General features: G+C 35.9%; 1 protein-coding gene across 1 annotated transcript in view; it reads right to left on the bottom strand.

The window, feature by feature from the left end:
• EPHA4 (EPH receptor A4) overlaps positions 1-10,390 on the bottom strand; it is a gene marked incomplete at its 5' end in the record, with an annotated part of 172,782 nt that extends 162,392 nt beyond the window's left edge. Inside the window, 3 exons of the mRNA XM_083364988.1 lie at positions 1,408-2,071; positions 7,054-7,121; positions 10,300-10,390. Coding sequence (XP_083221114.1) covers positions 1,408-2,071; positions 7,054-7,121; positions 10,300-10,390 — 823 coding nt within the window. The remainder of the gene's footprint in view (positions 1-1,407; positions 2,072-7,053; positions 7,122-10,299) is intronic.
• Positions 10,391-25,696: the final 15,306 nt, after the last annotated feature.

The following is a 25,696-nucleotide window of genomic DNA, read 5'->3' as shown; positions in this document are numbered from 1 at the left end:
AGGAGTCTTTTAGTTTTGCATCAATCAGGGTGAGCCAATATTGCCTCAGCACCTCCTTTAGGGAAATGTAATAGCCAATATTCTAATTTTATTCATCTGTTTGCTCATAACCAAATTCTACAAAATTAAATTCCAAGAAATGCAGAAACTAAAAAAAACAGAAATATTTTTCTACATATTGTTTTATAATGTAATCACTTCAAGTATGATAGCTGTATATTGGCAACAATTTATTTGTACCAGCGATCCAAACATTTTGAATGTTCCTGTTCTTTTTCAGAAAGAGAATTACTTGCTTTTGTGATGTTGCCCTGTCATTAAGCTAGCCACATTTCAGTTCTCTCTCCAACAGCTCATAATTATAGTATCAAGCAGTTATGTTCAATTCTTCAATAAGCATATAAATATCTGATTAATACATGATAGTAAAGGAAAATGTTTAGAAAAATGATTTATATCAGGTAATAATTTCAAATTGCCTATAAATTGATCAAATGAATCTATTTTAGAGAAGTGGGATGAAACTGCTATGGTATATTAATTTTACAAAATAAAATAGTGTGATGTTTGTTTTGTTCACACTAATTAAACAAGGGATTTTTTTTGCAAAATGCAATTAAAATACATCAAACACAGCACCCTAAATCTTATTAGTTTAAAAATAAATGAAGGTATTATTTTGAAAAAAAGAATGCATTAGAGAGTTTTCTTGAACAGGTGGCTTACAGGGGTAATCAAGTCCATAATCGGTTATAGTCTACTTATAAAATCATAATAATGTATAACTAAAAATCAAAAGAATCACAAAGAAGATTTAAAGTTCTTTTTCTTTCCTTTCCTTTAAAATAAGCTGCCTTTTATATGAAGGTTAATCCCTAATTCTGTGGAGGATAGGAAAAGGAGGGGAAAAACAGATGACTTTTGCATTTCTGACCAGTCTCCTAGCAAGTTCTTTTGTAAATGAAACAATGGAGACTTTTTGAGAAATAAAAATATGTCACAAAAGCAGCCATGTCATCCATTCAAGGATTACTTACTAGAAGAATTCTCAAGTGAGACAGTAGAGTTATTTTGAAATAGACTAACATGAATTTTCAAATCAAAGCTTTATTTTCTATCATGAAAGTAAAAACTAAAATTTCAATAATAATAATAATAATAATAATAATAATAATAATAATAATAATAATAATACACATCTTATGGTAGTGTCTTTGTTCTTTCAGAATTATACATCCTTTAGCTCTGCCTCCTGAAACTACAGTACTGAATTTCCTCATTAGACCATGCTGTCCCACTGCATCCCCACAGGGATTGCTAATTACTGGCTTTCTTCAATTTAGCCTCCTTTCTGATTCAATTACATACACCATCCTTTAATGAACAGTATAATGCAACAAGGCCTACCTTGACATTCTCCATTATGCTCTTCATACCCAGCATTGCATAGGCAGTTGCCAATGGGTACCAGCCATTCACCATCTGCCCCACAGTACATTTTTGGCACATCCTTCTCTTCTGAGTTGTTGACACATGAACCACGAACCTCGACCAAAGAAGATGTATCAGCCCCTGTGATTGTGTCTGGAAACTGAGCCAGATTACGGACTGTCAGGGGACATTTCTTGTAGAAGACACGAACAGACACCAGGGCTATGCAAGCACCTACATCCTGGAATGCCAGATAAAATCCCTTCTTGCTCAATGGACCCACATCACGTATCTCTGTGTTTAATTTCATAATCCTGTCGCCAATGTCTACCTGAGTAAAACTCTCATCAGCAGCAATGGTGTCAATCTTACCAAACTGACTTTCTCGAATAAAACGCTCCTTGTCATTGCTTGATTCATAATAGTACAGATTAAAAGTCTCCTTGCAAGTTCCCATAACACCTGGCAGGCTGTTACAGTCTCTTAGTGTGAACTTGATTTCAATATAAACCCTTTGAGCCCCTTCACGAGGAATCCAATCAGTCCGTAACCAGTTGTTCTGACTTGGTTCCATGACGTTGCAGACTTGATAAGTGCGGATTGGTGTATTTTTCTCATCCATAATGCTGACTTCCTCCCACTGTGAATAATCATACAGATAGACATAAATAAAATCATTTAAAATATACAATCAAACCATCACCAGAAAAACATATTTCTATTGTACTACTGGCTACGTTGATTTTTATACAACAACCATTAATGCAAACTATCAAGAATACCTCATATATCTGTATTAACTAAAACAATATTCAAGAGGAAATTAGCTTTTAAAAGCTGTATAGTTTAAGGTAGTAGAGGAGTAGAATTTTTCAGTTTATTACAAAGTCAATGATCAATCTGCCAACATACATTCTACTTGCCATTATTTGTATAGCATGATTTGAATGGTTCAGACTGCTAATAAGAGCTGTATTAAAATAAAACAGCTGTATCAGTTGAACAGATATTCTGTTTGTAAAGGAAAAAAAAGAGAAGATATGGAACTTGACCATAGATATCCATCAGAAACAGAGCAGAAATAAGAACTAATCATTTCTAATCATCAATTATTCTGATATTATGTCCTTCACATTCACATACCAAGTTACAGACTATAATAAAATACATAACACAAAACTTACTAAAACAATATTATTAGAATCCCAAATAACAATTAAATATAATCAACAGCAAGCAGAAAAATCTCCACCTGTCATATCTAAATCAGTATTCAGTGTGAAGCTAGAAAATGCCTTGTGTGATCAATCCCTACATCCACACAACATACCGTATACATATTGTGTGAGAAAGATAAAATTTATGGGTATCTTCAAAGAGATTTGCATATATTATCTTTGTCAGAAAAGCATCATAGCCCAGTAACAGAACACAACAGGTGTCAGGTTCAATTACCACTATCTCTAAGTAATCCTGGGAAAGAAATTTGTTTGAAATTCTGGAGGGCTTCTGCCACTCAATATAGAAGAAACTGCACTGGATGGATTAATTATCTATTTCACTATAGGGAATGTTATTATCTGAGTAATTCATACCAAATTCCTGAAATACAGGCCACTATTAATATCTCTATGTGAGATATTCAGTATATGTGTGTTTGTTTTAATGGACTACAAAGTTTATCAAACAGAACTTTCACTTTAAAAAATCATACTTCCATTGTGCAATATAATTTTTTGGTCTTTTCTTCAGGATTAGTCTTTTTCATTTACTCCACATCTTCAGTTCTACCACCCACACAAGCTATAAATTAGCTAAAATGCAGGTTCCAGACTATTAAATATATGGAAATGTTACTGGATCATGTAAGAATATTTTTAATCTACAACAAAGATTAAGATTCATTTCTTCAGACCAGAAGGATTATATTGCACATGCACGTTATAATAAAATAAATAGCTTCAATGCTAAAAAGCTTTAATTTGTACAGTGCACATCTTGGTGTATTTCAAAACAATCTATCTTCAGACAGACAGTTAGTTTTCGAGCCAAGACAGTTTGCGTTCCTGAAGAACTCAAATAGGAATAATGACACCACAGTTTTGGCACTGGTGACTGTAATAATTAATCTTTCTCTTTAACACTTGGGTAGTTAGTATAGACATACATCTACACAAACCTGTGCATTCAACCACACAAAAAATTATTCTGAAGAGTGAGTTTGATTTTATTTTGTTTACAGAGGTTCAGCAAGAGTGAGAGTAAGTAAGGCAAATGGAGCCAGACAACACGTTGTTTGCTAAGCACTTGTGATTTGTAAAAATGGAAAACTAATAAAATATTTTTTAAAAAGGAGTGAGAGAAAAGAATAGTATCAGTCAAAAAGCGCTTTAAAATGTTATTATAATACGCTTTAAAATGTTATTATATTAGTCACAGGATAAAGAAAAGTACTGCTGTGTCTATTTATTTTCAAAAGAAATAAATTGGTTTTGGTTTTGCTGAGTTCAGGATCAATGACAGAGGAAAACATGCTTTTTCCCCTCACTTATACAAAATTTAACTAAATCCAACCTTTTTCATTGAAGCACATGAACCCAAAACAATAGAGTAGCATTATAAAACAGTTTTCAGAGGCTTCATCAAAAAGCAAAATAAATATGCTTGTGCTGTTGGATGTTATAAGATAGAAGCTACTCTTCTTTGTATTGTGTTCATAATCATTAAAGTTCATAACCATTAAAGTGCTCTTGAGTTTAAATGCTGGATAACTAAAAAATTTTATAGAGCAGCTAACCCCCAAGAGTCAAGATGATAATATTTGAGTTATTGTCTAGAGATACTTGAGAATTCAAGAAAAGTGGGGGGGGGGGTTGGAGAGAAAGAGAGAAAAAGAATATCCACTGTGTCAAACTGTCACGGATAATAGGGGAAACTGCAAAGCCATCTATCAATGTAAAATGTTAGCACACAAAGTGAGCAACAAAGTTCTTTAATTTACAGCTGCCATGAAATGAGCATTGTGTTACAATTCTGCCCTTTATGAACCAATACCCTATACTATGGGAGAGGGCAGGGACGAAAAAGAAGAAGGAATAAAAATGGCCAATGGGATTTCCTTTTGCATGTTTACACAAAAGACAAGTCAAATTATCAGGCTGATCCAAAGCCTATTGAATTCTGTGAAAAGAACACAGGCCCTTTGCTGAAAAATTCCTCCTAGGATTTGGTCATGACTTCTTCTCTTCCTTAACAGAATTGCACTTTTCATTTTTAATATTTATATCAGTAAAGAGCCAAACATAATAAAACTGCAAATTTCCAGATAAATAAATTATTGTTTGATAAAGTGTGTGGTCAAAGATTAAATTTGTCTTCCTCTTCAGTTTCGTCAAACAGACTTCCTATGTTTTAATAAACCAGGATAAAGGATTCCAGACCAAGTTTCTTTTAACTCAAATTTTAAAAATAAACCATTAATTAAATGTATAGGCATACATTTGTTCTTCCTGCCATGCACTCAGTAACAGACATATTCATTTGGGTAAAGTGACCTATTTTCATCTCCAATCTCTCTTATTAATGTATAAAATATTTCACATTTCAGAAATAACCACATGGGATTCTGCATCATACAGAAAGCACCATAAAATATAAGAGGAAGCAGAGTTTATGTTTAAATTTATATCTTGGATATTTTTGAAAAATATTTTTAAAAATCTGTCCAATGCTTTGAATGAAACCTGAAGGTTCCTTTATGATTTTTTTATCACTGTCTTGTATAAGCTTTAATATAATTAGTCATATATTATCATAAAAACACTTCTCCCTGTTGTTTTTAGAAAAAAAATTATTAATAATAGAGAATAAGTATTTTCTTCAGCATTTTTAGATGGCTGAAGTTATTTTCATTCAAAATTAAAAGGTATCTATTTAAAGCTATCGAAGAAATACCCCCTACACCAAAAATAGACTAATTTATTAACTTTTTCGGGGTATGGGATTAACTGGAATTCCTGACTCTTACTGAGAGAGTTGTAGCTTTCCCACTGTCAAAAGATGAGGGCAATTGGCTGCAATCAGCAGTGAATATATGCTGCCTACACCCAGTACTTGCCAATCATTTCCTCCTGCCTGAAGAAAAGGAGGCGGGGTTCCAGGAACAGCAGAGGCAGACCACAACTTGACTGCAGACAAGTTCAGGCATAGTAACAATGGGTACTGGATAACTGCCTATTTTCCCATCAAAGGGCTATTTCAAAACTTATGCAGAATGCATCTCTAAATAAATAACCTCACATTCCTTCCTTCCATAGAGAAAGAGTTGCACTGCAAGCACACAGACACAAACGTACAAGAAATATTAAAGAATAATGTATTTTAGTAACAAGAACTGCATCTGTGGTTATTATATATTTGATAGTGTTTGGAAACTTTTGATTTGCCTTCAGTTGATATGAATAGCTTGCTTTTATACAGTTAAGGTGAGATACCTGCTAAATTTTAAAAAGCTTTGTGGTCATTGGGAATACCATGCATCTTGTAGTTTTACTTCTACTAAAAGGGCTAAAAGCCCTTATGTAGCAAAAGGAAAGCTGTATTTCATTATTTAATAAAATATCTGGTCCTATGTTATGTAGAGTATTAATGGTTATCCAATAAATCCACTAAGAAATACTCTTGAGTTTCTTGGAACAATCATATCAAGCCACATGCTATTTATTTAAAGTTTCTTTATATGCTGCATAAAACTAAGTTATGATTCTAGTTTCTATCTGCATCCAGATCTACAAATTGTTTCATTCACTAATAGATGACCAAACTCCTGTTCTGCTTGTACAATGCTCTTATCATTGTACAAAAAATAGGTATTTAACAAAGAAAAAGAATATTTACAGCTAAATATTAACATGAATATTTACAGCTAAATATTATCATTTTTAAAAGCAATATTGAACATTCACCTTTCTACTGATCATGAGATAAATTTATGGAATGATTGTGACTTCACACTGTACTCCTCATGGGCAATGTACTCCTCATCTGAAAATTAGATGAGACTTTGTTTAAAGATAACCTTTCTCAAATATCAAAATAATTTTTATGCTCACTTCCTCTGTAAAATAAATAAAATTGTAGTTTTTGCAAATCCTTAAGAACAGTATTCATATAAATTATTTTTATAAAATTATAAGAAGAGATATGGATTTGCCCTTGATCAAAATGAAAAAAATAATAATTCATTTATTTTAAAAATTGGTATTTATAAGTGACTTTTGAAGAAATATTTTACATTTGTGTTGGAACTCACAAATATATATTCAGTTCCCTAAACAGAATTGACTTAACAAATTTGCTGACTTGGCTCCAAGTCTCTTCATCAGACACCTGGTTCTAAAATTATTGTTGTTGTTGTTATTTTAAGATTCTTCCACGACAGGATATCCCAGGTTTATATAATGAAATAATACAGTTTTACAACAAAGTATAATTCCCATCATAAAGGCCACAGAAATAAACTTGACCTTTTCACAATCAGTGAAGAAAAGACTATCAAGTATTATTAGAAATTTACTAATAATTTCAAACTTTTATTGATTAGATAAAATATTCTGAACTTACCCCTCCCTCTAAGGGGCTTGCTATCCAGCCAAGTTCACCTTGAACTGATCTGGAATCCAATAAGGTAACTGCAAAAAAAAACATACATTACGTACTAAGTACTGCAATTCAGACAATGTTTCAAAAAGCATCATTAAATGAGCTACACAAGAAAAGGAAGATACTACCAACCAAAAAAATAAGTATCTTTCCAATAAGTAGGAACCTTTCATTCCTATTTAGAATATATATATATACATACACACACACATATTGTGGATCTGATTATAATAATAATAATACTTGATAGGTGAGTAAAAATGCCAAATCCAATCTAACATCTGGCTGACTCTGCAACCAATCATCATCGACATAATAATACTATCCCAGTAAAGTACTGTCTTGATGTGGTTTTTAATATTATTAAACAACATCTACCTATCCCAAGTTTATGGGAAAGACTTAATAGGTGGAGAAAAATATCAACAACTGGCTGTGTGACCAACCAATAATAGTAAGAACACCGAACTGAAACATTTTCAATTTTTTTCATTGAAAAACAATCCTTTAAAAAAAGGAGACCTGAGCTATTTATAACTAAAATAAGTCTACTTCAAATGCAGTATGATACCTAGTGACTTCATGAACATATCAATGTCATTTTCTTGAAAATAACATCAAATGGTTTGCCCTTGGCTTCTTTTAATTATTTTTTTTACTTCACAGTCTAATTTATAGTTCTAAAATTTCCTAGTATTCCCCCATCCAAGTCCTGTTCACATATACCCTGCTTATCCTTAAGGCCATTTTTCATAGATTTTGATTCTAATCCACTCTGCATTTTCAAATTCACAAATCCCAGCTATTATTACAACATCCTCTAGGAGAAATCAATACAGGTATAACAATTTTCTCACTGCAGCCCACAAAAATAAGATGCCAAACCTATTAACATTATCCCACTAAGACACATGTTGATTCTGTGGATGGGGACAGACTTGCATTTAGGACCTCTTAATTCATGTCTCAAAGGTCATCTTCAATAAGGATTAATACTTGCACCCAAACTGAATTGGTTTGGATTTAAAAAAACAAACAAACAAAAAACTAAGATAAAATGTTCTGGGTATCTAGGACACTCTCAGTCTTTGAATGCAGTGTGCAATGTAATCCTATATGTGTTTATTCACTGAGATTAATTCTCACATGAATGTGCACAGAAAGCACCTACTCATAATTCATCTTTATTACATGCTGCCTGAGACAATGCTACATGATAGATGGACCTTCCAAGATAAAATAAAATGTTAATTTCACTAACTTTGTAACAAGACTTGTTTACATCATTTGGCAGTTCTCTTTACGAATTGTAACATCTCATAGGAAAATGTCAGTGAATCCAAAAACAGGTTCAATAGATAACTTAATCTACTGTCGCTATAAACAAGGAATGCATATTTGTGTTGGTCGTGCCATCTTCTGGGTATTTAATGGCACTTGCAAGAAAAGCAGAATGATTTTTAAAGTATTTCCACATATAAGTGAATAGCAAAAAGTGGGGGGGCTATGTTATATAGGAAACATTTCCAGCACTATATGGGGGTGAGGGTGAGGGGGCATGTATTCTAAAAGAAACAAAGAGAGGGAACCAAAATCTGAACAGCTTCAGCACTGCATTCTTTGTACCTCTAGAGGCTCCTGTTAAAAATGGAGCAAGATTTGGGGGGGGGGGTGTTAAGAGTGAAAAATGGCTCCCCAGTGCAGATAACTTAAAAGATGCTGAGACAGACTAAATGAAATCTCAGCTGTTCAGCCTTCACCCCACCCCAGTAAGGCTACAAAACCGTAGATTCCGTATAAATCATACATGAGGTTTTTAGGCAACGTTTTAAAATAGGACCTATGGGTTTATCTTATTTCAACGGCGCATTGTTCTGCTTAAGCCTATTTGTGATTCGTGTGCAGACGATCTTTCCTTTCTTCAACAGATGAAGAGCTATCAAACTGCTGGTTGACAGACGAAGATGCTAGAAACCAAAGCAGAAGGGGGACCCGAAAAAAAATTACCGACGGAGGAAAACCTCGGCAAATTATTCTGCAAAATCCTTAGCTTTTCTGACTTTTAAGTTTGAACAACTCACCGGCGCTATTTGTCTTACGCGCCAAGTGATTTCCCAGGCATCTCATATCATAAAACCACATTGAAGCTGAAGTTACAGGTATCTGACTCCCAGCGGCCGAAGCCGGAGTGAAATAAATAAGGACATCTCATAGGGAGGGAGAAAGGGCGGGAACGCGCATAGCTACACGCGCGCACCCCCCCACCCAGTTTCTTGACAAGCAGGTTCGTGTCACCTCGTAACACGTAAGTCACCTCGACGCGCGCAGTCGATGGAAGCCCGCGCTGCCGCGCGCGTTTGTGTGTGGGGACGCGCGTCCGTGGTTATGTAAGATTAGGCTGGAAAGAAAAAGAGAAAAAAAAACACCCCAAAGCCTGAATGGTTCTTTCTTTTGCTTTAGCGTTGCCTCTCCAAGACGTAAGAAAATAGCCCCACGGACGCAGCAAAGAAGGTGGTGAAAGGAAGAATGCGGGCAGACCGAGAAGCTCGGTCCCGTTTGGGAAAAAGGCTGCTTTGAACTTAAGACGCCGGTCTAGACTAAATTCAAACCCTAACCAAATCCACGGAACTCGCTTGCCCGGGCTGTTTAGCAAAAGGAGGCTTTTTTCTTTTTTTCAGGGAGCAAAGAGGTCTAAGTGGCGCGTTTGCACCAGTCTGGCTGGCTGAAAACAGCTCCGTCTAGAAATCCAGGTCAAGCTCCCACGCGGGTTTCCGCCGACGCGCGCAAGGCTGTCACGTCTGCGGCAAATTCGGCTGCGGAAGGCGACCGATCCAAGCCGGCCGGCCGGTCACAAAGCTCCCCATCCCCAGACGCCACTCTCCAAACTTTCGCCTCTCTCTGGAGCGTCCAACGGACGAAGAGGAGCTAAGGCGAAGGCGAGCTAGCAAGGGGAGGCGAAGCTTCTGAAACAGCCCATCGCTCTCCGCCACCAGCCCTAAGTTTGCCGCCAGCTAACCGCGCGGCTTGTCCGTTCTTTCTTATGCCGACGTGAGGTTGTCTGCCTGATCAAGTTGCCCAGTGTTTGGTCCACAGGAGCGGGTGTTGAAAAACAGGAGACCCTCGCACCGACCCAAATCCCTGCCCGTTACAAGCCACACGAGAAAGACGAGGAAAGTCTCGGCTCGGGACCCTTTTTCTCTCACTCACCTTCATTGGCCGGATATATCCGAGAACCGGTGACACCCTCGCAAATCCCAAAGAGAAGCGAAAAGACGGTGAAATATACAATCCCAGCCATGGTTTTTTGGTGCTAGCGCTGCTCCAGACTCCTCTATCCCAGTGGAATAAATGCTTAAATTGGGAGTGCAGCAGGCTGTAGACATTGCCAAGGGGGCGGGGGAGGAATCGTGACGTCTCACCGTCCATCAAGGCCATTCGCCTGTCAAAAGAACTGCTGGAGAGAAAATCCCACCCAGACACGCCCTCTTCCTAATACCACGCCCTCCGCGTTCCTCCTCCTGGCTCCTCTCGTATTCAGAGCTTCCTCGAAAGGTGCAGAAGTGGCTGGCGGATGGTCTGCGCCTTTTTGCTGTTTTTCTCCTTCCTCAAGTAGGCGTCTATACTGTTGTACTTTTCTGTCTCCAAGCTTGGTTCAATAAACGCTCTTTTCTCGTATTCTCATGTCCGTTTACCTGCGAGCAGATCGCACTGAACTCTCGGTTTTTCTCCCCTGAAGTTCCTGAACCAGTGAGTGATATCCTGAATTTAAATGTCCTGCAGAGAAGCGACATGGATTCCTTTGACAGAATTGAAAAAAGACCCCTTCCCACATTAGGAAAAAAACAACAACATATTTATAAAAATAACAAAACGCAAGCTTTATTACATTGAGGTTTATTGTAATTATGTCCTTATTTTTTTTCCCTTGAATGGCATACATTACAGACAACTAAGATTGCAGGATAATTTCGCGAAAGACGCCTGCATTGTGTACGAACGTTTTCACCAGAACTGTAGCCGACTAAACTGCTCCAGTTTGTAGGAAAAGCTTGATTTAAAAAAAAAAAGATGCTTCGAGGAATAGAAGAATGAAAATTTAGAGAAAGGAATGAGAAGGATTTCACGTCTTTAGATTTTTAAGGAGCTTTCCTGTCTGGTCCAGCCAATTCTAACAGATTGTAAAGGTGGTCGTTCGTAAGAAACATCCACTGCCCACCCGTGTTTTTTATTCGTCTAATAATCCAACTGAAATTAGGCATTCACAGGGATTCCGCGATTTAGAAGGTCCTCCCCGAAACCAGGGGACAACTTTTCGTAAATAGGACAATGGCAACACGAAACAAAACCACTTTTCGAAAATATCCCTTTTTTTGCGTTTGGTTGTGTCTCGGGGGAAAAAAATGTTCCTTCACGCCAAAGCTCCCCATCCTGGCAGCTCCCTTCGGAGGGCATTCCTCCGAGATCACCAAATCCGCCTGCTAATAGCTGACTTTTTGATAAGCCGGACGGCGAGCAATTTCCTTCCACTAGGGACGCTTAATTCTTAGAAAGCAACTACTTTATGGCTCGGTCCCCGAGGTCTTTTACGCGCACCAGCAGCTTTCATCCCAAATAGGAGCGCACGTGGCCGGCGAAGATCAACGTTGCAAGCAACCTAGTCTCTTTCAAGAACACCTTTATTCACTTGCTTGCTTGTCCTCAATCACATAGGGAAGTGGACTTCCCTTTTCTGGGCTGTGCATTTAAGGGATGGACCCATAAACCCAAAAAGGCGGGGGGGGAGGGGGAAGAGGAAAGAATTCTCCAAGCGTTTCAATCATTGCGTGTTTCCTCCGTAAACCAACAGCGCCACCACGTGGGTTGCGGCTGAGCGAAGAAAAGCCGGCGAAGTTGGCAATATGGCAGACTGTGACCCCGAGGCTTCTACCTCTTTCTTGTCACCTAAACTGAATATGTTTCTATGTTACCTAAATTAAATCAGTGAATATTTGTGAAAACGTTAAAAAAGTCATTATTTGGTCTGTGTCACAAAACGTGCAAAAACTGAATTAATTAGGTCAATTACAAAGCACTGTAGAAACCTTCACATTCTCACAAACTTAATCTGGCAAGATGATTAAAATATAGGGGAGGAAGAAGAAACCAAAAAAAGTGGTGTTACAGCTTACATCTGAAGATTACGTTCTTAAGAAAAATGCAAATTGAGATAAATTGGTCCACAAAGTTTCCCAAGCCTTGTTAGAAAGAAGAAATGTGCAAATAACTGCTGAACCTGCATTAAAATCTAACTAATATATGCCTCTACTACTCTCTTAAGGCTCTGTTCTCTTCTATTTAACAAATTCAACTGGAATTACCTTTGATAGAAGACTTATAATACATTGAAAATCAAATTAGCAACTGCAAAGGCAAAAAGGAATCCAAGTTAATCATCATCATTCAAAGTTTAAAATTTAAGTCAGAAAGGAATCCATTAAACTTGTCCCATCAGCAATTCCCAGAAAAGGTCTATCACATTTGAGAAATCTAACATGCACTGTTCCAAAAATTTTTTGGTTGTTGTTTTATATTGTTTCTGTTTACCTAAGAGTTTCTATGATTAGAAGTGGAAGATCCAGAAATAAAGCAGATTCACCTTGTGGTCTTTTTACATTCCCAGCAAGAAACAAACAAGTGAATTAGCTGTATAAAATTCTTTAATAAAAAAATAAGTTGATTTGGCTGATGGCAATTGACAAAGGTGTGGTTGAAAAACAGCCCTAAATATGCAACCGTAGGACAGGTTAGTGATGACTTGACTCTGCAATTGCTATTATTAAAAAAAATTAGTAACATCTGCCACATACATGTTTATATTTGCCATCCTCTGCAGCACACTTTAAAACACACATACCTTTTCTCCACATGTCTTCACTATCTACAGATCTCACACATTTCCAGAATGGTATGTGAATCTGTTGCTTTCAGAGAAACCAGGCAATCATTCTTCAGTGTCGTAGCTAATAGCTGAATGTAAACTACTAGCCAACCAATGCTCATTTTTATATTTGAAACAACTCACCAAACCCTCCAGTGAATTAAAAAAACAGGTTTTTTTCACAAAAGAAACACACATGTTTCTAGCACATTCAGAAATGAAAGGATCATTCATATTTCATATGTGTAAAATTGTTTGCTAATTTGTAAAACCTTCTTTTTAATAGGCTACAATGGAGAATGTTTGCAAGATTAGATGGTGTTTTAAACTATAGGGAAGCTTTAAAAGTTTTCTCCTTATCATGGTGATGGACCTGCATTGCAAAGCACATCACAATGAAAGTGGGATTCTAGCAAATCCTGTGAATATAGCATCCCAGCACTTCAAGTGACTGTAGCATGTGGAACTGAAAGCTTTTTTCCCCAATAACAAAGACCACCAGGGCGTGTTACAAAACTTTCCTAAGTGCTCAGCTAAGGAAGCATAGAATGTAGTTTGCTGTGCAGCAAAAAAAATTAGAAACCCATACATATAGGATAAACTTCTACAGATAGTCCTCGTCCTGTGACCACAATTGAGACCAGAGCTTCCATTGCTAAAAATGTGGTCTTTAAGTGAGTTGCGCTTGATTTTATTATCTTTTTTATATTAAATGAATCACCATGGTCATTAAGTGAATCACATGATTGTTAAGTAAATCCAGCTCTCCCCACTGATTGTCAGAAGCCTGTTTAGGAAGGTTGCAAATGGTGGTCACATGACCTAATTTTATGCTGTAGCTGTTGTCATCCATGGTGGTTGAAAAGTCACCCCACCACAAAGATTCTGCAATTATTACAAGTGCAAGAATTAAACTTAAGTCACTTTTTCAGCACTGCTGTAACTTTGAACAGTCACTATATGAATGGTTGTTAAACCGAGGACTACCTGTAGATAGTACTAATACTATATATTGCACTTATTTTTGAAAAAAGGCTGGAAAAATGTGAACATGTTTTCTAAGGTTTTGGGATTGGCACTTTCGGAAACTTACTTCATATCCACACTGTGTTGAAATTGGGGGGGAGGGGATGTCTAAAAACCAGCTGGGGGAGGATCAGCATCTACAATTCTCACAGATTGCCAAAGTGGTAAAGAAACTAAGCACATAAGTGATGTGAGACCTACTTTCTATATCTGAAATTATTTTAGCAGTTATTTTTCTTTCCCCATGTTGGCAAGAAAGATCTATTGAAATTAACTGGTCACATACTTTTCATTATAAAATGACCCCCAAATGACACAATATAGTGAAAAATCATAAAAGTACAACCCTTGCAAAGAACATAAAATAAATAGTGAAAATGGGGAAGAGGAGACCATGAAATAAAGCAGTAGAAATTTAATTCAAAGCCTGAACAAACAAGTAGATTTTTTTTGGTGCCAAACACTTACAAAAAAGATACATGTGTGATTTCAATTCTATATTTAAGGCATGTTTTTTCCCCAAGAATATCCTCTCTAGAATTGCTGCACAGTAAATCTCTGGCCCTGAATCTTAATCACCGAGCAGATACATAATGGCAGCTGTGATCATGCTGATTTATAACTTCGTGGCCTGGAAAACACAGTGCAAAATTATGAGCTGTGTGCAAATATGCACACAGCATTGTTGCCTGCTCAAGTAGTACAGGAAAGATAAGTCACATGCAGCCCCCTCATGTGTTCTTCTCCCTACATTTTTCCTTTTCATGTTGCTAGGAGAGAGACAGTTCATATTGCAATATTCCTGAAAGGGGATAGTACTGTTCAAAATTGTGAGGAAGTTTAAGAGCAACACAGAGCCAGAACAAATGCTGCTCCCTGAGTGACTATGTACAAAACTAGGTCAACAGCTTGTCTGGCTGTCAGGAAGGAACCCCAATTATTAATAAAATAAAGCAGAAAGATGGAGAGACAGAAGAAACTATTTTAAATGTTGGCTTTATTATTTTTAAAATAACTGCAGTATATTTTAATTGTACTAGTTTGGGAATTTGTTTTGCATTTGTTTTTGCTTTGTTTTTTTCTTTCTGCAATTAGCCACCCTGATTGTCAGAAAAGTAGGTTTATAGTAATAACAGCAGCAACCACCAAATAAAATCAGGGCAATCTTCCCCATAAGGCTTGCTTTGGCAAACCATTATTCTAAGGATAAGTTTTAATTAAGGTTTGCAATCTTTAGGTAAGATTTTATGACTGAAGATACTGTTAGATTTAAGCATAATTAATCCTTGCAATATTTTAGGTTGTTGATCACTGCATAACAATTACATCTTCTCTGTTCTGTGATAAGTGCAGGGATGGTGGATTGTTAGAAACAATGTGTAACAAAAGTGAGATCCAATCAATTTTGATGATTCTAATAATAATTTACATGCTGAGATTTGCAGTACTGCCTGTATGCTATTGTCCTGGCAACCTAACTATTCTATTGACTTAACTTGTTTTTTCCTTCTATCTATGCCATTAATTACTTCAAAAATGTGTATTCCTTAATTTAAAGATGAGAAGCCTGGAACAAAAACACATTTTCTGTGTTAAGTGTGGAGTAGGGCAGCTAAGGGCTTTGCTTTTTTTCTTGCATCCTTGATGTATAAGTCATTCGTCCTAGATGCCCTCTGAAAGCATCTTTGAAGCACCTTAATTTTATTCCTTGGCTCCAAAAGGCCTTTTACTACCTCTTTTGGAATGCACATGATTGCACCAAATGGTGGGTATTTTCTGAAATGCTCTAAAGCTCCTAGGTTTTTTCCTCCTACTCAAAATTGCTCACATGAAATGAATGTAAAACAAAGAAGTGAGGTAGTTTTGGAACACTGTGTTTGATCAACGAACATTTTGGGCACTTGCTTTTTTTGTGACATGCAAATGAAATCATTATTTTCTCTGCTCTGTGGGTAGGAGGTTTTGCTGTAACATGACTTTCCTTTTTAAATGGACAACACCCCAAATATTAGCAGCCTCTGCCTGGAAGGAAATGCACCTTAGTTATTAGGTTTGCGGAAGTGTTGATTGTTGATTATTTTAAATATGGTCCTGCAAATGGATTATCCACAAAGCTGAATGTCTGAAAATGCTCACTGGAGAAACTGATCAGTTATTTTTTATTTGTTTTGTTGTTGTTTTTATGGCTGGTCAGTGGTGTTCATGTGGTGCTCAAATATCATGGGATAGTATCCAAGGTACATGAATAAAGATTTTTGTGCCTTATTTTAGTATCAGTGTGCACAGAGAAAATTATTTATTTAATGTGTGGTATATCATACATGAACTAGCAATATATCTTAACATTTAACCTACATTAGAACACAATGAAATATAAATGTTAAAAATATCTATGTACAATTCTAATGTCCCGGCCATCTAACCGTTGAAGCACAGCATTGTTTATATTTTAAAAAAATCAAATATTGGACCAGTATATGCCCTCAGCTTACAGGCAGTCACAATGAGATCTACATTTTGACATGGGGCCCCACAGTCACACTGAGGGGAGGAAGCTATGCCCCATTTATACAGGGAGTCCCAGCAGATGCCGTGTGAGGCATTGATAAATACTTCCATGGCTTCTTTGATTTGATGTGTAAGAGAAAAGCCCTGTAATTCACAGCCTGCCAAGATTAAAATTGCTAAATTGAATCTGTAATTTTAATAGAAAAAGCTCTGTATATTTATGATAGGTATGTGTGCAGAGGTGAAAAGTTAAAAACTAGTTAATACTACTTCTAAAAGTGCTTGTTGAAATAAACCTGATTTTCTCCATGTGCAGTACAATACAGCTCAGAATTTATTCCAATTGTTATGTGAGAATTATTCCCAGATAAATTTGTACAGACTTGCACCTTATTGAATATTCTGAGCCCCTTTATACAAGGTATTTATGTAAAGTTATAAAACATTAAATGCATAAGCAGATAGTGAAGTGCTTAAACTAGAAATTAGGAAATTTGAGATGGACAGCATAGAAATTTAATAAATAAAAGTTAAAAACTGCTAAATCTATTTAAAATCAGAAAAATTAAATAGAAAAATTAAAGGTTAAAAAATCAGGATGATGTTTTCTAATTTTAAATTGTTTTACCAATTTTTAACTTTTATTATATTGTAAGGTGCCCAGAGTCACTGTATCAGTGAGATGGGCAGCATAGAAATTTAATAAATAAATAAATAAAATTGTGTGATTTTCTTCAGTTATTTCTATTTTGCTGACTCCAGGTACTGAAACATCCACTATCCCAACTTTTTTCTTTCTTATCAACATTGCACAGTCAGATAGATGTTCAAACTGGATTTGGCATTTTTATCCACCAATTGAGTCCTTCTCAAGGGCCTGGTATAGACATATGTGGAAGTTTGATATTATTATTACTATTATTTGCCCACAAAAATGTGAACAACTGGCAGTTTTTTAGCTAGAATTGGCCTTCATATGTTCGAGTTATTCTCAAGAACTTGATGTTGTAATGTATCAATGTAGTATATGTGCAAATCCAAGCAGTGTGGCCTTGTGCAATTGACAGATGAAAATGTTTTTAATGTGCAGATTTTCTAAATGCCATCCAAGATTTTATGGTATGGCTCCCAGTGTGTCAATATCCCCTGGGACCACTGTGTCTGGTTTATGCCATAATCTTTCAATATCAATTTTCAGAACTTGATACTTTGTGATTTTCTCTGATTCTTTGTCTTCTGTTCTACTCTTCCTTGCTATTGCCACACTATCAATTAGACACGCTTTCTTCTTTTCAACTAGAGTTATATCTGATATTAGTTTATATTTGTCTTGATGTGGTAGGGAATTCTATACTTGGGGGCAGGAGTTATTTTTATTTTTGCTTTCTTGTTTTATTTGTAGTTTTATATTTAAGTTATATTTTTGGAAGAAATTGGTCAGAGTTCAATTTACCCAGCTTGAAAAGAAGTAGCATAAGCTGGTTAAAATGAAGAAATGATAATAAAATAGGTGGGTGTGGAATGTTGCAAGTATACCAGACAGTTGATGAAAAAAAGGCTTGGAAGAATATCTGAAGGGCAATGAACAACATGCACTGATGCTAGTATACCGTGAAACTTACTGAGTATTGGAGAGACCAAACTGGCCCATAAAAAATACTAAATGAAGAATAGAAAACAAACATAGCAAGTCAAACTGTTACAAAGCCAGTCCTTAAAACAGCATGCAAAGCAGGTAACAACAAGACCTGGCAATGGCTAAAAGCAGGAAATTAGACAGAACAAATGCATACAAAGCAAGAATTGAGAAGAAAGCAATAAAAAGCAAATGCTGCCTCTGCAAAGACACTGAAGAAACAGTTGACCACCTGGTTAGCTGCTGCAAAAAGATTGCACAGGCTAAATACAAACAACGGTGTGAAAAAATAGCAATAATGGTGTACTGAAATACAAGAAATACCATTTGCCTACATGCAAGAACTGGCAAAACCACAAAATAGACAAAGTTAATAGAAAATGAAGAAACTAAAGTGCTCCGGGACTTTAGAATTCAAACAGAAAAGCATCTCCCACATAACACCCCAAAGGTAACAGTTGTTGATAAGAAAGACAAAACAGTCTGGACAGTGGATGTTGTAGTGCTGGAGACAGCAGAATAGAAGAGAAAGAACTGAAAAAAATCATAAAATATCAAGATTTGCAAATAGAAGTAAAATGACTTTGGCAAAGAAAACAAAGATGGTAGTAGTAATGGGTGTCTCTGGTGCAATCCCAAAACATCAGAAGCATTGCTTGAACACCATAAGAATGGACAAATCACCATCAGTTTATTGCAAAAAACAGCTTTATTTGGAACAACCTACATCCTGTGATGATACTTTGAACAGCATCAAACACAATGTCTCCCAATCCCAAGTCCTTGGGAAGGATTCAATAGGTGATTAAAAATGCCAAACATCTGGCTTACTGTGTGACCATCTACAATAATATACTTATAGCAAACTCATTTCTTATTGTTTAATTTGCAATCACACTCAGCCTTGTCATCTGTTCAGTTTCGCTTAACATGTTATGTTGATCCAACTTTTGTAACCAGTTATCTACAGCTCAGTGATATCTAGGGACCTAAAGTCACAATGAAGTTTCCACCCTTTTCTACTAGTGTCATGAAGAATGGGTTGTTTTTTTTCCTCCTTTTTAGGCCCTTATAATCCCCTGCTTCAGAGTTAGGTTGGGATGAATGAATGAACCTAAGCATTTACTGACTGGATGCCCTTCCTGACACCTGCATGGATATTTTCTCTTTGTGCCTTGATAGAGAAACATCTGTCACTGCCTAGGATGGAACTCTCAACCTTCCACATGGGAGATGAGCATCTTCACATCTAGGCCACAGTGCCACTCTGTAAGTATGTAAGTAGCAAAATTTGAAATATGATTCCAGGACGCACATTTATTACTTCTTCCCTTAAGCATCTCCAAGATATGTATGCTAATAACTCTTGATTTGTGACTTAGGGTTTCTTATGCAACCAAGCCCACTGTGAATGTTTTCTTCAATAATTCTTAGTTAAATAAACTACAGCTTAGTGGAATTTTTTATTATTGGTGTGTTTGTTTATTTGATAAACCATCTGCTTTTCTGTTCTGACAAATGTTCAGTTCTGTTTTTCTCTTTTTCCTGTCTCCCCTTCCAAGTTTCTTTTTCCTACCTTTTTTGGTTTTTTATTTTTGTAAGAAACATAAAGCAGAATATGTGTGTGTGTGTGTGTGTGTGTGTATACTCTCTCTCTCTCTCTCTCTCTCCCTCCCTCCCTCTCTCTCTCTCTCTCTCTCTCTCTCTCTCTGTGTGTGTGTGTGTGTGTGTATATGTATGAATGAATATGTATATGTATGTATGTATTTCTGTCTGTGAGAATGGCTAATATTCATTACTTCTCTGTTCTTATCATATCTACAAATACCCGGCCAACAGTCCTGTTTCAGGTGACCAGATTCCTTCTGGGTAAGGAGAAGCCAAGGGAAACCTTTCAGGTTCACCATGAAGAATATGGTCAGCATCTGTCAGACACTATTGTTTAAGTTTACTTGAATAGCTAGACAATAACTGAGCATACCCTAAGAAGTCAATGACGTATATCTAGGCTTACGTATGAACAGATTGATTTTGAATAAGTAGATAGGATCCTTGTGACTATGTTTTGGATACATGTCTCTCCTAGCTGGTCAAGTCTTACTGGGAAAGGGTATTTAGTCAGGTCCAAGTGATGGTTGATACATCTTTGAAGAAGGGTAGTGTGTCCATTTTTCAGGAAGCCATATTTGAATGTGACCCTCTTGGATAACTCAGCTGGTAAAGGAATATTGTTGAGAGATCGGTTAGTTTGCTCACATCGTATTGGGCACCTTTTGGTTTGCCCATGTTGCAATGTGTTGCTGTGCAAGGTGCACTAATTCCCAGTTATTTTCTAATTGCAATTCAGTATGCTGATTATTACCATTAAGCTACTATGTAGCACCAAGTTGGGTTAATTTCAGGGTAACTAAGGTTATCTCCCCATTCTTCTTGATAGATAGAGTGGGCATATTCCAAGTTCCTTCCCTCAAATGTTGTCATCTAGTGGGACCTAGAAAGTGTGCTTTTCCATACCATCCCTATATCTTCTAGCCTTCTTTGTATATTAATCATAACTAGTTTTATATTATAGGAAGGTTGTTTATTTAACCAACAAAGAACGTGGTCTAGTTAACATTTCACACTGAAGCCCTCCAGATACGCTGAATTAACATTCTCATACTGTCTAATTAGTATATCCAAGAGTGTGGTAGTCTAACACATCTGGAGGTTGGAAAAATGTTTGTGTCTACATTTCCTTTGCAGCAAATTGTGTTGCTTTCAGTGGATGCATTTATAGATAAATAAGCATCGGGTGCCCTATGTAGGGATCTGACTTTGATCAGACATGCTTTAAAGGGTGTGATTTAAAAAAACAAAACAAATTTAGTTATCGTACTGAAATCAACCAGACTTTAAGCTGAAGCCTAGGTCAAGTGATTATTTACACTGGCTTATAATCTTAAAAGAAAAGCTTATCGGTAAGCGTGAATGTGAAGCACAATCAAATCAGTACTCGGGCCCATTTTATTTAGTCTTTTCAGCCTTGTATTTTCCCATGTCTACCTACATACATTGCTCCATCTTCCCAAAGCTTTTTGCTGTCAGTCTAACAACAGCTTAGTAACAGCTATTGTGAGTTCTTGGGCCTCCAGAGGCCTTGCGCTACATTTAGATGAGGGCAAGAAGGAAACACACAATTTTCCTTTAGTATTCAGCCCCACAGGGCAAAGGAAGGGATGATTTCAGCTTCTTCAGAAACTGTTTTCTCAGAAAAATGCAAGTTTTCTTATAAAACTCTCACACGACTCCAGTCATAAATGGCTACTTTAAAAGTGATTTTTTTAAAAAAAGAAAGAACATCATATTTGGAATTCCATAATCATGTTTATTTTAGATCAAGAAACAATCCACAACAGAGCATTTTAAGCAGGAAAAGCTAGCATGAAATAACTACTCCTAATCCAAAGATCTTCAACATGCTAGGCTTTCCTTACTTGCATTTCAATTTACTAATAAATTAGTTGCAGCTTCCACTTGGAAGCAATTCAAGAATAATTTTGGTTTCTTTCTTTCTCTTTCTTTTCTCTTTTTTTATTGCAAAGAAATACTTTTTTCAAAGTCTTTGTCAAGAGTTCCATTGGCATAATAGCACTGCCAAGAAAAAAGGCATGCTTCAAGATGTCAAGGAAATTAATGACTGCACAAATGAAATCACTGTGCAAAGGTAGCATGAAGACAAAACTGATAAAAGAATTAAGCTACATACTATCATTTAGAATCAAACCTTAGCTTTTAAAATTGTATAAATAATTCTCAAGCTGCCTTTTATCCAAAGGCTATAGTCATGACGTAATAGTGGCATCAAGATGGGAAGCTTTAAAAAATCTTACACAAATCTCAGAAAAGATAACTATGATTACAGGGAAAGGCGCTGTAGGAAACAGCAATCTGTTTAGATAGATGTGGTCTGATCTATTATGAATCTACTTATACTGTGATAGTTTCCTTATGTTTTCTGTTGCTATCTTTCAAGCTGAAGTCTGCCTAGCTTCTGGAAAATTTTAAAAGTAGGTGCTTTCACCCAAGCTCTGATAACCATGACAGATGCTATGTGGCATTCAAAGTTGTAACTACTAAAAATATGAATGAGGCTGTTACAGATAAATTACACAATTTGGAGAAACGTACCTACTTCTTTGTGACCTTGAAATCAAGAAATTAGCAGAATGCATATGTCTTGTTAATTTACTATCAGTATAATTAAGTCCCTCTGTGATAAAAATAGAGTTTTGTTTGTTTGTTTGTTTGAGTCACTGGTATAAACATTTAGAGTACTGATATATAATCAGTGAGTTTAAGGTTGCATTCTTAGTTCTGAAACCCATTGCCCTTTGCTTTGCAACATGCAAATTGGACAATTTGAGTTTTGCTTTGAGGAAAAAAATGTTGAGATTATTCTCTTTCTGCAGATTTTTTTAAGGAACTCTGTTTTAATTGCAAAATATAGAGTAAGCATATCATATTAGCAATACCAGGAAATAACTTTTTTCAATGCAGTAATCAAGTAAATTGGCTTAGTGAAATATAAATTGGGGAAACATCTTGTATACAAGAAAAAAGGTGACATGTAGTTACGTGAATTTTAAAATGAATACATAAATATTAACACATAGTCATGGATTCATTTTCATTCAAATGCTGGTGAAATATCAAAAGGATATATTTATTCATTTTTATGATATATTTCTGTTTTGATCCTGAGTCCCAGAACAATTAAAGTAAAACTTATAAACATTTTTGAAAACTTTGTTTTAATTCCATTTTAATTTCAGTTTTAATGATGGGTTTACTATGGTTTTATTTGTAAACCACCCAGAATCACATAGGTAGACTTTACAGAAATTTTATAAATAAATAAATAACAATACCTACCAAATATGTGAGAAGTGTAAAAAGAAAAAGTGAAAAGTTCTTTACTTAAGAAGTCCCTAAGAGCTTAAACCCCTTTCCTGTTTGTATTTTCAATTTTCACTTTTTCCATAGCACAGAAGAGTCACATTATGTAAATCCATATTCCATGATTATTGCACATATCCAGTCAGTGTTCATTGTACATAGCGCATTTCCAGGAAAAATTACAAAGCAAAAGCAACTTTTGCAGATGTGTGTGGCAATTTTGTTGTGAAAAGAAACAGTAAAGAGTGCTGTCCACCTCATATATTTTCAAAAGTAGGTATTCCTGAACTCTTCCCCTTAATGGACCAGCTATTTTATGTCTAGATGTTTTTATTAAAAGCCTGAACATAAATCGACTAGAACACAAATCTGTTCTACAAAGTGGGCAATAAAAAACAATCAGATTTGCACCAAACCACACATATCAAAACTAAATTGGAATTCAGCTCTTTCTGGACAGTCAAGGAAACTGCCTATCAGTGGGATGGGAAATATATCAACAGAATCTTATCACCCTAACCTAAACATCTGAAAAGTCCAGCTCTGATTCCACTTTCTATACCCAGTGATAGCATCCAAAATATAAACATTATTTTGCTTCTAAAAAGTATTTTTAGGATATTAACATTGCTATGGATTAGATTATTCTATAACTTCTCTATTTTGGTGGATGAAGTTATGGACTCTTCAATAGGCCCTATTGCAATTTCAGATCATACTCCTATGATTCTAACTTTGAAAATTAATAACTATAAATCAGCTAATTCCAGATGGTACTTGAATGTCTGTCTCCTTAGAGACACTCCTCATTTTTCTTATTTCTTTCTTTTTCTTTTTTTTCCTTTTAATATATTAACAGAGAAACTTGTTACTTGTCTGAAATTAATCAGGGTTCAACTAATACTGTAACACTCTGGGACACATTTAAAGCATTCATTAGGGAATCCATTATTGCTTTTGCATCAGCAAAAAAAGAGACTTAGGGACTCTAATTTTTATACTGTTGGAACAGATGGTTAAAGACTCACTTTTGTTATATGCCAGAAACCCCACAGACGACTCATACAACAGCAACGTTAAAATTGGGAACTTCACATTCAGAACCATTTGAAATGTATTAGCCAGAAATATTGGGAATTGGAGGGAAAGCTGAAAAGTTTATCATTTGAAACAACAGCGAAACTTTATATCTGGAGTTCAGATTAATCACGCACAATTACCTAACAAAGCAGAATCTATTATTTTTTATTTATTTATTTTTATTTTAATTCCATTTATATCCCGCCCTTCTCCAAAGACTCAGGGCGGCTTACAAGCTTAGCAGTAGCCTTCATTCTATGTATATGCCTGCTTGTTAGGGCTTTCACACACACACCCCAAGCGGCATTATTACAAAGTCAGCTTAATTGCCCCCAACAATCTGGGTCCTCATTTTACCTACCTGGGAAGGATGGAAGGCTGAGTCAACCTTGAGCCTGGTGGGACTCGAACCTGCACTAATTGCAGGCAGCTGGTGTTACTTAAGGAGGCATCAGCCCACTGCTCCACCAAGGCTCAGTTTTATTATTTTTAAGCTACTTTATATCAGTTAGAGATTTCTATAGCAGAATAGTGAATTATTAATTTCCTAGAACATATGAAATGGGAGAGATATTTTTTTTAAATTTTATTGCAAATTTTATTATTTAAAACTTTGGACAAGGTGTTAACGGTCTGACAATCCTCCTTGTCTTACATCATTTTTGTGTTTTATATACATATATACACTTTATGTACATATCATTTATATACAGTTATAGAATATTCAATCTTATCAACCACCTTATTCTAGTAATACGTGAAATCAGCATCCTGTGTGTTTCTGTTGTGACCTTCCTTTCTGTTCCCACCATGAGTAAAACCTATTCCAAATTTTGTAGTATTCTGACTGATCTTTATTTTTAATTTCCAAAGTTAACTTGTCCATTTCTGTGCACGCCCAAATTTTATTTATCACTTCACTCTTGTCCTGTATTTCACTGTTTTTCCATTTCTGGGCGGACGTCATTCTTGCTGCTGTGATGATGTGTATCCTTATATATAACTCTTCTTTGGTATGCTTCTCTGTTGTTATGCCTAGTAGGAAACATTCTGGTCTATAATCTACACTCCATCCTGATATTTCTTCTAACCATATCCGAATCCTTTTCCAATACTTTTGCATCTTATTACAGGACCACCAAACATGAAAATAAGTGCCTAATTCTTCGGTACACTTCCAACAGCTAGGGGATATTGTCTTGTACATTTTGGCTAATCGTGCTAGGGGGAGATGCCACCGGTAAAACATTTTATATAAATTTTCTTTATAAGCTGAGGCCAGCATTATCTTTTTATTTCTTTCCCAAAGAGTTTGCCAAATATCAAAATCTATGCCATGTCCCAAATTTTTAGCCCATATCAGCATTGGTTCTTTAACTTGTTCCTCAAACATTTTATACCCCAATAGCAAAGTATACAGTTTCCTTGTTTGTTTCTCATCTGGCCCCAATAAAATTTTATCCAATGCAGTTTCTTGAATATTTATCCCCCACTCTTTC

The sequence above is a fragment of the Vipera ursinii genome (assembly GCF_947247035.1).
Source record: "Vipera ursinii genome assembly, chromosome: 5".
NCBI classification, from domain to species: Eukaryota; Metazoa; Chordata; class Lepidosauria; order Squamata; family Viperidae; genus Vipera; species Vipera ursinii.
This window is presented reverse-complemented; position numbering and strand designations above follow the sequence as displayed.